At 46.8% G+C, this 13809-nt stretch overlaps 1 protein-coding gene across 1 annotated transcript; it reads right to left on the bottom strand.

Annotated features, from left to right (window-relative positions):
- Positions 1-983: 983 nt before the first annotated feature.
- On the bottom strand, positions 984-12589 carry LOC141434548 (protein toll-like; the record flags this gene model as incomplete). The annotated part of the gene is given in 9 exon segments (XM_074096971.1): positions 984-2508; positions 2584-2730; positions 3090-3316; positions 3735-3927; positions 4388-4528; positions 5173-5312; positions 7080-7252; positions 9598-10393; positions 12549-12589. Coding segments are annotated over 9 exon segments (2743 nt in total), but the record flags the coding sequence as incomplete, so codon positions are not given.
- Positions 12590-13809: the final 1220 nt, after the last annotated feature.

Raw genomic sequence — 13809 nt, 5'->3', positions numbered from 1 at the left:
AAGTAATTAAGAGTGAATGTATTAATATGTTTGTGTATAGGTTAGGCGTAGGTTTCTTCTTTAAAAAAATGGTAGGTATGATGTAGGTATATCAATGATCAGGCCTCACTTTTAGTTAAAAAATAATATATATTTAAGGACATTCAATATTTACAAATTCATCATCCCAGCCTATATACGTCCCACTGCTGGGCACAGGCCTCCTCTCAAAACAAGAGGGCTTGGGCCATAGTTCCCACGCGGGCCCAGTGCGGATTGGGAACTTCACACACACCATTGAATTGCTTCGCAGATTTGTGCAGGTTTCCTCACGATGTTTTCCTTCACCGCAAAGCTCGTGGTAAATTTCAAATGTAATTCCGCACATGAATTTCGAAAAACTCAGAGGTGCGAGCCGGGGTTTGAACCCACGACCCTCTGCTTGAGAGGCGATAGGTCAAACCACTAGGCCACCACGGCTTCACAAACTCTTCGGATTTACAAATTATTACTAAAAATTCATGGACTGAGTCACCAACTAAGAAGTTTTGAGTAGTTAAGATAACACGTTGCACCTTAAGTTAAACCTAATATAATGTACAGGTTAATTAAGACTAAAATAAAAAAAAAATGTTAACTAAATATACATACATACATGCATACATAAATACTTACTAAGCGTATGTATATACGCTTGAAAGACATAACCCTCCTTCGGGCAGTCGGGTAAAAAGTTAACATTTCAGGAAAATGGGTAGAAAAAGAAAAATAAAATTTTTTTCGTTTCCCATAAAACCTAAGTAAAACAGCTGATTTGGGCTTCTTGAATGGGAAGACAAAAAACATTTTTAATTTTAAGACACATTCACCCCTTAATTAAATAGTGTCGGGTAACAATTTATACACCTTCAGTGTATATACACAACGATAAACATTAAATAATATAGAACTAGGTTATGTATATAATATAATAATTACGTTAGATACTTAAATAAAATAAGTCATTAAAATTTATCACCATTTAATGATGATAACAATAAAATTCAATTTATTAAAATCTCAACTACGGGGAATTTGATTCTTGTGTACGCGGCAACACAGAATGGCGTTTAGGGTTCATGTTATTTTATTTTGTAATTTCGAAATTATACGATATTTACTGATGGTATGTGATCCCAGTGTCCTTCTTATTTCTTGTAGTATTATTTTTAAACAGTTTCACTACGAAAACTGGCATTTTACTTCGGTTTATGACCAAAATTTAACAAAAAAATCGGTACATACACCTTACGCACAGTTTGCAACGCGACTGACTCGCCTCGGGCTCGGGTACGCCGAATTCGGCGTAGTATTTGTTGCCGCATTTATCTAAGCATTAAATGTTGTTTCTCCTTTCAGATAAAGTGATTAGTTGATTTTTTATATGACATAATATGTTTGTAACATTGTGATTAATAAAAATGATCTCTTTTCAGAGCAACATTATTTTGTTTCTGTTTCGTCCTTTCTGCATTAATTGAGTACCTAATGTGATTATAACACATTATATGGATACAAACGAAGTCGGCGCGAAAGAGCGCTCCGATGCACGCACTGCCTATAGTTTTAAATGCCAGTTCACGGGGAACGCGATAAGCAACGTCCTCATCGTTCTGCGGTCCCGTTCAAGGTGTCTACGGAGCGGTCGGGCGGGGCCTCGCGGGCGGGCGGCGGCGGGGACAGCAGCCGGCCCAGCCGCTCGGCCGCCTCGTGCGCTTCGGGCGGCGCGGTCAGGCGCGGCAGCTTCCCTCCGCCGAGCGGCGCGGGCGCGGGCGGCTTGCCCCCGCCGACGGGCGGCTTGCCCCCGCCGAGGGGCGGCATGGCCTGGCACAGCTTGCGCCAGAAGACGGGGTCGTCCAGGTCGTGCAGGTCTAGGTATGTATGCAGACACAGATGCAGCTGCAGGTCCCTCGGCAGGCGCTCGGGCGCGCGCAGGCCCCCTCGCAGCAGCAGCACGCGCGCCGAGCGGCGCTCCAGCGCATGCGCGTGCGCGATGCGGAACTCCTCCAGCGCCCACTTGCTCTCGCCGTAGTGGTCCGACACCAGCAGCAGCGTGCGACGCGCGCACTCTACGGAGCGCGCGATGTGCTCGGACACGGCGGCGCCGGGATGCCAGTCGCGGCAGTGCTCCAGCGTGCTGTAGCCGCGCGCCTCCAGCCCGCGCACCACCCGCGCGGCGAGCGCGTGGTCCTGGTGCGCGTACGACACGAACGCGTCGTGCGTCTTGCCGGGGTCGGCGACCTCGTCCGACGCGCCCAGCACCCACTCGAGGCACAGCTGCCGCTCGAACAGCAGCTGCTTGATGCGCGGCCGCACGCGCGGCCACAGCGCGACACCCGCGCCCGCCAGCAGCGCCAGCGCCGCCGCCGCCGCCGCCGCGCCCAGCTGCCACGACAGCGCGCCGCCGCACAGGTCGCCCGGACGCAGCTCGCTCAGCGCCAGCCCGCGCAGCGCGCCCGAGCCGCAGCGCAGCTCGTCCCAGTCCGACACCTGCGGGCAGTCAGAGCGTGAGTGTGAGTGCGGCAGTGCGGCGCGGCTCCGGCCGGCGTGGCCACGGGCACTTACGTTGGCGTCCCGGAGGCGCGCGAGGGCGAGCTGGTCGCGGCAGTCGCAGGCGAACGGGTTCCCGGCGAGGCGCACGCGCACGTCCCGCAGCCGCGCCGCCGCCGCCTCCGACACGCGCGCGATGCGGTTGTCGCGCAGGTCCAGCTCCTGGGGAAGCGCCGCGATAACATATTGGTCGTAAAATTCAATATTTCGATAACTAAAGTTATATTTAAAAGGTCAAATGTATATTATTCACCCACAAAACAAAGAAAACTTTTTCCATACAGTTCTTAAGGTACTGATTTGCAGTGAAAGTTTCGCATGTTGTTTTTTTACGAATATGAATCCTTTATGCTTAAAAAAATTAAACCGTATGTAGCCAACTAAAAACTTAGGATGTTCTTTAACTAAAGCTTCATCTCAACTTTCCCCTCTGTATAGCGCAATATAATCCCTACCTCCGTCTATGTCTGTGTGAACAAAGTACCTAAACAAGAATGCTGAGACAGTTTGAAGCGACTGACCCGTAACGTGTCCGGAATGTCGTCCAGGTCGAGCGCGGCGATGGAGTTGTTGGGCACGATCAGCTCGACCAGTCGGTAAGGCGGCACGGTCGTGAGGCCGGCGGCCGGCGCGAGCAGCGCCAGCGGGCGCGCGGCGCTGGCGGCGGCCCAGCCCGGCCAGCGCGCCCCCGCACCCGCACACTGCGCCACGGTGGCGTTGTCGCGCAGCCGCGTGCCGCACGAGCAGCCTGCGACACACACGACACTGAGCGACAGCCGACAGCCGACAGCCGGGAGACGTCCGCCGCCGGACGCCCGTCTTGTCTCGAGAGACGCCTCCGTCACCTCCCGCCTGCGACTGACATCACTCCTCTGCCCTCAGGGGCGGTGGTCATGACGAGGAACTTATGATCATATAACAAATCGAGGGTCGTGCGAGTACCACTCGCTGTAAGAAGCGCCACCGATGGCTTCCAGGGCAAAGGGGTCGACACGGCACACCAGGTTTAGTGCGAGAACTTAGCGTGGCCGAGAAACGTCGATACCTGTTTATCTAAGTATTAATAGTAATTTTTGTGGAAATCCTTCGAATACACATTGTGAACGGGTGATCGATACGATCTCACCACGAACAGTAAGCCAGCTGAATGCGAATGGAGGCCGTACCTTCGGGGCAGTCGAGGTAGTCGCAGAGCAGCTGGTCGGGGTCCCGCTGCAGGAAGCTGCCGTGGCCGCCGCTGCTGCAGGGCGCGTCGGCGGCCAGCGCCAGCAGCTTGTTGCAGTCCCGCAGCAGCGCGCGCAGCCTACTGTTGTCGCACGTGCACTCCAGCTCCGACAGCGACAGCTCCACGCGCGCGCGCTGCAACCAAATGTTCACTCCGTTTAGACCGACAGTAGACCTACTTCAACTTGCATTACGTTGCTACGCTCAATTTACCACTTAAGCTTTATGACAGCTTACGTTTATCTATCTATCGGTCCGGAGACCGTGCCGTGCCCGTTGTAGAATGAACCGGACCCATCTCTTCCCGCGGGTGTCATATAAGGCGACTTGTCGGCAGCAGCGCTGTACTTCAACTACGAATCGACCAAATAGAACCACCCGTATACCTATCGACCCAGCTAATGGAAGTAAAGCATATATTTAGATTAGTGTAGTGTATGTGCTACGAAGTGTGGTAGATCTCGCTGACCTCTGATAGGCAGTGTACTCGCAATCATGAGCAGGTAGATACTTCAAAACAGTGAGTTTGTTGTTATCGGAATTGTACTATTACATATTCTGTGTTGTCGGTCAGCAACATGCGTATGCGTGTTACCGTGTCCTCTCGCGCGTGGTCCCGGCAGGCGGCCAGCTGGTGCGGCGCCACTTGCAGCGTCGGCAGCGTGTTCCCGTCCAGCAGCAGCCGCACGCCCGCACCCGCCAGCTGAGAGTTGCGCGTCATCACCAGCTCAGAGTACTGCAACACAGGCGTCTAATGAACCCGAGGCCCGCTACAGACGAGCTGCGTTCTGATTGCGACTGCCGATTGCCCGTCCTACATTTCGATCGCATTGAGCCTGCAGTTTGTGTGCAATTTTGCCAACTACATTGAAAAATATATGGATGGTCAGCAGCTACGATCTACGTGCTGTTGGAATGCAGTCCTTCCGTTTGCAATGGTTGACTATTCCTAGAAATCCGCTTACTGGAACTTTTTATGTAGGTACCCAAGCTGAAAGCTGTTGAGTCGGTCGAAGTAAGGGGTCGTGAGTCAACGACCCATATCATCTACCATTAGCAGCAAAGCCTCGCGATGTGTCTTCAGATGAAGCTGCTATGCCAGGCGGGCTATTTGTAGACGCATGCGCTAACCGGTTTTAGAAAGTATGAGGCCTTATGCACTGGCAGTTAAAGGGGCCATCTAATAATTTCATTTCTCATTTATTTCCGCGATTTGTGACATGAGAGCAAAATAGTTGGGATGATTATAGTAATGTGTGGCAAGGGAAGGAAAACCCTGAAAAGCAAGCCTGGCAAGGGAGGCCCTGAAATGATCAAAATTGGTGTGACGTTCAGGGATGATCCCTAATGTGGAAGCGGCGGGAAGTCAGCCGTACTCACGTCCAAGGTCTTGATAAGGTTGTCCCTGAGGTCGATGAGGGTGAGGTTTCTGGCGTCCCTCAGCCAGTCGCTGCACAGGCGCGTGGCGCGCGTGCGCCGCAGCTCCAGCCGCCGCAGAGTGAGCGGCAGCTCCGAGCTCACTGCAACACCCGAGCACGCGTCACGAGACCACTCCGCCTCAATAGGGCACAAGACCGTGGCTAGACTGAACCAATACACCCATGTGCCACACTAATAAGCATGAAGAGATACTAAGTAATTTAGTTTTACCATCAGATCTGACCATGAGCACAGAATATATAATAGTACTAACGTACAGAATAGCCACGCTCCGTCCCGCACCGGTTCGAGTTACCCCACCCCTCAAGCGCAGATTGCAGGAAAACCGCAGGAAAGCAGTCGGATGCGCGACGCGATGTATGTCGGCCGCACAGAGTACTTTTTATATACTGGAAAGTCGGCCGCACGGCACTAAGTTCGGGAGCAATAATTATGCGAAATCGTGACGGTACCCTACCTACTTCCTTTTTCTAAATAAATAGTAATTTCTGAAATTAACGCGATTAATACATGAAATAACTACCTACCGAATAATTATTTTAAGTTTGTAGACGTATATCTATTGTAATTGAAAATAATAATGCTTAAAATACGCAGACAGACACATTTTAAGTAGGTTTAAATAAATCGAGGATATTCTGGCAGAACCGGATAAGTGCACAATATTTATTTTTTATACGGTTTGTTAGATAAATAAAGCAGAAAACATTGAATATGCCTATGTATGTAACTTAAAAAAATGCACTTATTCTATTTTGCTAGAATACCCTCAAAATAGGTAAGATTAACGATTACATTTATTTGCACATATCTAAGCCATACCTACATATGAGTACCTTTAAATGTCATTGTTAGCATTTATAGTATTATACGGTTTTGCAATAGTCAGCCCTGTGCAGCTTACGCACACATTGACGAGTGTACAGACGTCGTCGTGCCTATGTAGATTCAAGAACGCGTATTTTGTACGGCGTGGCCGCCCTGTGCCATCATGAGATAATCGTACGAGAAGAAAGGTATTCGAGTGGTGACTCTCCAATTGGCAAGTTTGCCACTATTTTGGACTGACGCCGTCGCTAGAGTTCCGGGTAATTGATAAATGCAGGTGGCGAGTTTTTGTTTACTTTGGCATTCTAAAGAGGAGGCTTTTGTTCAATACGGTATTTGACTATTTTGTATATGTTTTATAAATTAAAACTACACAATGCCTGTTATCGAATAGAAAAACAATTTTTAAGCTACCTTTACAAATAACAAAGTAATAAAGGTTTGAAATTCAAGATTAGACAGAGAAAGACATACTGGCATGTGACGTCACACGCCAGTACCGCCATACTTGCTGCATAGAGAAAAGCGTTTGAGAAAGAGACAGGTATATAGATTTTTCAAAAAATCACTATAAATCCAATTTTCAACCGATTTAAATTTTCTCTTCGTTAAACACTATCTGTTAATCTATATTTTCATAATAATATTAAGATATGGCAAAATCAGAAGTTGTCAAATACCGTATAGTGAACGTTATCCAGCTGATGACGGTGGTGATTCAGATGTCATAATTGAATTTAAATTTTGGTAAAGTTCATAACGCTCGGGCAAAATTTCATGTCTAGACTTAGCGGGTGAGATTTTGGGATTTTTAGATGCGTGCATCCTGATCTCGAGGGAGTATCAGAATAATAGGTAAACTTGGAAACTCCAGCAATATACATGCAAAAACTACATACCAAGTTTCGATCAAATTCGTCCATCTGTCTTGAGATGAAAGAGCATCCACACACGTACTCTCAAAGTTTCGTATTTACAATATGAAGAAGTAAGACAGTGGTATGTTTAGGGGCACTAACCGCGACCGTGCGCGATGGACGAGGAGCCGCAGAGCGAGCCCAGCGGATTGAAGCTGGCTAGTAGATCCGTCAGCACTGGTGCCCCGTACAGCGCCCGCACCAGCGCCGCATCCGTCAGCTCGTTGTTTGACACGTCCAGGAACTCCAGCGCCGGCAGAGACCCGAACACGCGACTGCGACAAAACAAAGGTGACCCTCTCACTACTGGTGACATAATGACTCTCAAGTATCTAATTTAAAATTGACTGACTTGTTTGATGTGATCCGTGATTGTTCCGCTAACACGCTGCGCATATGGCCGAGACGCTGCAGTACCGCAGCACCGCAAACAACACCCTGTATGCGTCATTATACTGGACGCGTAGGGCTGCACGTGTAGAACAACACCCTGTACGCGTCATTATACTGGACGCGTAGGGCTGCACGTGTAGAACAACACCCTGTACGCGTCATTATACTGGACGCGTAGGGCTGCACGTGTAGAACAACACCCTGTACGCGTCATTATACTGGACGCGTAGGGCTGCACGTGTAGAACAACACCCTGTACGCGTCATTATACTGAACGCGCAGGGCTGCACGTGTAGAACGACTGGCATTGAAAAGCGTCACCTTGATATATGGATAAACTGATTCAACTTTTCAACAACATCTAAGATACTGGATTGCCTAGAGTCCTAGCCTGGTTGCAATCAACTTCTGTGATTTTACTCAAAAAATAAAGTGCTTAAAAACGTGGGGAGTAGCGAATAGTAAGTTTAGTGAGTCACGGTCTAAAAGTATTCTTATTTAAGTATTTGTTATCAATTATTCATAACGGTATACGCTCGAAATATGATGAGTTAACGAAACGAGGAAACGGTCTTCACCTTGAACGTTTTAGTCCAAAAATGCACAGATACTGATGAAGAACAATGTCTTGATATGCCTCATATATATTTGCGTGTTTGGGAACCGCTAGGACGGTCCCATGATGGCACGGTGGACATCCCTTATATGTTTAGTGGTGAGCTGCCTAAATATTGTTTAGTTAGATAGTATTTATGTCTCAAATAAACCTTTATTATTGTTATTATATTATTTTAAAGTATATTGCGAAAAACTTTTTGACCGCGTTCGACATAAGATTCTAATGAAAAGATTGGAAATATAACATCGGACTTGATGGAAAAGATTTAGGTATGCATAATCAAAAGCCTATGTTGGTACCAAATGGCAAGAGTTAGACTGGGACATGACGAGACCAAGGACATCAAAATATGTCGTGGAGTATGCCAAGGATTCGTTCTGTCGCCTATGCTCTTCAACTTGTACTTGGAGGCCGTTATGTCGGAAGCGTTGGAGTGATTTGAAATAGGTAACAATTAATGGCAAAGTCATTATTAGTTTTAGATATGCTGATGATACCGTGCTAATAGCCTTAACTGAATTAGATTTACAGGTGATCCTCGACAAGGTAAATGAGCGCAGCTGTATTAAGCCGGGCCGAAGCCCGAATATGAACGTCGTTGAGAGAAAACTTATGGTAGTTTTCAAAGAAAGCAGTCTCAACCCAAACATAACGAATATTTAGGAGCCCTTGTAAATGAACAAGGGTATGGCGATGAGGAAATAAAAATCCGGCTCGAAATAGCCCGAGCATCCTTTAATAAGATGAGGAAAATTTTATGCTGTCGGACAGTAAACATTAAATAATTTATTGAATCAGGCATTACTTTGCGGAGGTCCATATCAATGAACTAAAAGAATTTCTTTGCTTACTCGCGACGTTATGATAGCTAAGTTTATGCAAGATTTGCGTGTTCATGCAGTTATTCCACCACACTGTAAGAACACACACAAATGTGGTTTGTTAGTCTAACATTTGGTAGCATGGTGTACGGTTGTGTTGCTTTGAAGATGAGTTCTTGTTGAGTTCGAAATGTGTCAGTGTAGTGTGGCGGTGGTGGTGATAGATGGGTTCGTGTGGGTCGTTTATGTTCTTACAGTGTGAAGGTGGAGGAACTTCATGAACACGCATATTTTGCATAAGCTTAGCTATCATATGGTCGCGGGTGTGAAAATAAATTATTTTAGTTCATTGATATGGACCTCCGCAAAATAAAGCCTGATTCAATTAATTATTTATAAACTTAGCTATCCTAAGGTCGCGGGTGAGCAAAGAAATTCTTTTAGTTCACTAAAGATTAAATTCAGAACACACGTACTACAGACCTGTAGTTTCTTGCGGCGCATTCTTCTTGTAATGATGGCCGTCTTTCCGAAAGCGCTGGTAGTTTAAAAAATGACGTGTAAAAGTGCCCATTGCGGCCTATTTACTGAATAAATCATTTGAATATGAATTTGAATTTGTAGTCTTCTACGGATGCGAGGCCTGGACCATAAAAGAGAGTTACAGTTTTATCGATAGGTACTTTAAAAAGTATTCAAGTCGATTCATAACGCGAACTCTGACACAATAAAATAATGTATCACGATATAGGTGTAATTTAGAGAAAGAACAGATAGATAAACTCACATCGGCAAGACAGTCAGGTTGTTCTCCGAGACGTACAGCGTCCTGAGGTTGGTGGCGCCTTCGAACGGGAAACTGTTTAGGTCGGACAGGCCGCACGACGAGAGAGACAGCTTACGGAGGCCGGAGCCGGCTAGCCAGCGGGCCGGCAGCGGGGCCAGCGGCACCCGCAGCGAGGCTTCCTCCAGCATATGCAGCGCGGCCAGCGGCGGCGGCGCCAGGCGGTCGTCAGTGTATTGGTCGAATAGCGTCAGCCGGCGCAGTGCGTGCAGCCGCAACAACCAGTGCAGGCCCGCGGCCGCGCCGCCCAGCGCGCGCTCGGCCGCCGGCAACGCCGTCTCCTTTAGCTCGAGCAACTCCAGCGTGGCGGGCAGCGTCGGCAGCGCGTGAGGCGCCTCCACGAGGTATAATCTTAGTATCTTCAGCTGCGGCAGCTCGGCCAGGAAGTCGGGCGTGGGCCGCAGCGGTGACTCCGGCGTGGAGCCGCTCAGCTTGAGCTCTCTCAGGGCGCCGAGCCCGGCCAGCTGGGCGCGCGTGAGGCGCGACTCGGCGGGCAGGTACTGGAGCCACAGCTTGGCGACGACGTTAACGTTGAGGGCGCGCAGCGCGTCGGCGTAGGAGCCGGCGGGCGCGCGGCAGCCCTGGAACTCGGCGAAGGCGACGTCGGTCAGCGCCGGCAGCGCGGGCAGCGCGCGCTCGTCGGCCGCCAACACCGGCCCGGGCTCTCCGGGGTCTCCCTCGTTGCACCTCACGCTGAACACACTCGTGCTTTCGTCGTAGATGATGTTCAGCGTCCTGCCTGTGAAACGCGACTGTGACTTTAGATTGCCATAAGTGTTTAGGGCAGGACTTTTCGAAGAAAACAAACGATGACCAATGTTACCTATTGCTTAAACCATTGTCCGATTTCCCGTCCGCGGACCCCTGTGTGGCTAAAATGTCTCGGTTTATGCTATTGTTGTACAGTCACCAGCACCAATGTGTGACAAACAAAGCGTGGCTAAATATCTGATACGACTCTATTTTTAGAGCCGGAAGGACGTGTCAGATATTTTTGCACGCTCCGCTGTGGCAGATATTAATGCTCGTGTCTATTTTATATATATAAAAGAAGAAACTGACTGACTGACTGACTGACTGACTGACTTATAGATCAACGCACAGCCCAAACCGCTGGGGCTAGAAACTTGAAATTTGGAATATATATTTCTTAATAAATGTAGACGCGCACTAAGAAAGGATTTTTCGAAATTCCCACGGGATAGGGAAATTATCTAAACTTTTTTCGCTTCTTTGTTTGTAGTCGAATCTCTGAAACTACTGAGCCGATTTTAAAAATTCTTTCACCGTTAGTAAGCTACACTATTCTTGATTGACATATGTTACTTTTTATCCGGGATAGTGCAAAATTCCCGCGGGATAGAAATAAATTAATTCATTTCGGAGCTGATTTAAAAAATTCTTACATATTATGTGATATGACTATCTCCAAATGACACAAGCTACTTTTTCTTCGGGAAATTACAAAATTCCCATGGGATAGAAAAAACTGAATGAAACTTCGGAGATGATTTTAAAAATTCTTTCACTTATAGTAATCTGCATTATCTCTGATTGACATAGGCTGCTTTTCTACAGAAGAATGCAAAATTCCCGCAGGATCGACGTAAGTAAATTCATCATTGGGGTTGATTTAAAAAGATATTTTACCAATTGGGAGCTACATTATCCCTGATTGGCATACGCTACTTTTCTCCGGAAAAACATAAAATTCCCGCGGGATAGCAAAAAGTGAATTCAACTTCAAGGTTGATTTATTTATAATTCTATACCTAACTCTACCTAAACAGTACCATGACTGGCTGACTGACAGACAATGCATAGCCAAAACTACTGGTGCTAGAGACTTGAAATTAGCATAGATGGACCTAAAGTAATACAGAGGTGCACTAGGAATGATTTTAGAAAATCCCATGGAATAGGAAAATATCTCAACTTTGTTGGTTTCTTTGTTTGTTGGGGTAATCTCTGAAACTACTGAGCTGATTTAAATAATTCTATTACCAATAGAAAGCTACAATATCCCTGATGGACAGACTTCTTTTTTTTTAATGCAAAATTTCCGCATAATAAAAATAAGTGAATTCAATTTTGGGGCAGAATTTCAAAATTCTATCAATAATAGAAACCTACAATATGTCTCTCATCGACAATTAAGAATATTAAAATAGATCATAACAGTAATTCATGTCCCGCGGGGACTTTACAATTTCTCGAGATACAATCCTATATCGTCGCCGGCAAAAGAAAGGCGTAGTACTTTAACGTCTTTAACGTTTCAGCGAAACAGGGTTTCAGAGTTGGTAGGTTGATCTTTAAATTCCAAAATGTGCACCATCTGTCTAAAACAACGTCTTACTGTATTTGTATTTCCATGTAATCCTCCAAAAAATCAATCAAAACACGAAAAAAAGGATCGCAGAAAGTAAATGTATGTTAATTGTAACCCCAAATTTAACGCGAGCGAAGCCGCGGGCAAAAGCTAGTACATGTATATTATGTGTGCATGTGTATTAGTTCATTACTAAATATACTACCAGCGCTTTTAGCTAGCTTTTGGGAACACCATCATCGCCAGAATGTGGCGTTAGATTTTGACAGAGCGCCCTTTTTATAAGCTTTTATTTAGTTTCACCTGTCTGTCTGTCTGTAATCAAATCTTGCAAGTTTATTTCGATCAACTTCCATTAGTTAGATTGACTTGAAATTTGGTACACTCATGTAAATTGCGTGGCAATACAATAATCTGGCAGTGACATCCTGGTCTTCTGGACCCTGGTCCTGGTCTGGTGGACTACCGTCTGGCCGGGATCGTCTCCACAGGACGGAACTTTTCAACGGTTAATGGCATAAATCTGTTTTTTTTTTCAAAACAAAACAAAATATTTAATTACCATTGACTGTGAAGAAATTCTTATGGTCTTTGTTGGTGAGGTTGTAGACGCAAGTAGCGACGCGGCAGAGCGGCTGCTCCATCGCCGCCGCGACCAGCGCCAGCGCCAGCACCAGCGCCAGCGCACGTCCCGCCATGCTCGCTCAGCGCACACGCAGCCGACAGCTTGCTTGTCACCGACACCAGTACACACTAAACACAATCACCGCACTAGCATTCACTGAACTCTTGGGCGCGTCACATGTAGATTCTCCGTAAACCGCTAACTTTTTTTTTATTACTAGAGGGAGGCTAACGAGCATGTGAGTAATCAGATCGGGTCAAGCATGTATAAACAAAAAAAAGCGCAAATTTCATACTTCGTTATCTTGCCGTCCCGCTGACGTTTATATTATTATAATATATAATACGAGAGTGACAGGGACGGTACGAGACAAACTTCGATTTTCGAATTTTTTAGTAGCCCCTCTGGAGACAATTGGGTGCGCGTTATCGTTGGTATTCGTATTCGTGCGGTTTTCCTGTAGCTCGCGCTCGCGCCGGCCGCGCGGCCTGTTGCTTCGCTCTGTTGTGACTGACTGACGAACACATTAGTGTTGCGTGACTCACACATGCGTCGCGCTTATTATTTTTCTTGACCGTCCGTGACCGTTGGTATTCGATATAATTCGTGTGCAGTTGTAGCGCAGCGCTGCAGTCCAGATGCGCTGCTCTAGTGGTAACGCACCTTTAGCCCTAGGGCAGCTAGCTGCTATGTTGATACATACTCGTAGTAATAGTAATACGAGTATACGTTATGTCAATTCAATTTACAGAAAGGGTAAACAAAGACGCCATTAACCCGACCATAGATATTTCATCATCATCATCCCAGCCTATATACGTCCCACTGCTGGGCACAGGCCTCCTCTCAGAACAAGAGGGCTTGGGCCGTAGTTCCCACGCGGGCCCAGTGCGGATTGGGAACTTCACACGCACCATTGAATTGCTTCGCAGGTATGTGCAGGTTTCCTCACGATGTTTTCCTTCACCGAAAAGCTCGTGGTAAATTTCAAATGTAATTCCGCACATGAATTTCGAAAAACTCAGAGGTGCGAGCCGGGGTTTGAACCCACGACCCTCTGCTTGAGAGGCGATAGGTCAAACCACTAGGCCACCACGGCTTTTTATTATGTGAAGATATAAGTTTAGATATTTAATTATGTGAAAACCTAGAACCTATTGCAAAATAATGAATCTGTTCAGTAAATCGATTAATTTAT

This window comes from Choristoneura fumiferana, chromosome 13 (assembly GCF_025370935.1).
Source record: "Choristoneura fumiferana chromosome 13, NRCan_CFum_1, whole genome shotgun sequence".
Lineage (NCBI taxonomy): Eukaryota > Metazoa > Arthropoda > Insecta > Lepidoptera > Tortricidae > Choristoneura > Choristoneura fumiferana.
Note: the sequence above shows the minus strand (reverse complement) of the source record. Positions and strands in the feature narration are given on the sequence as shown.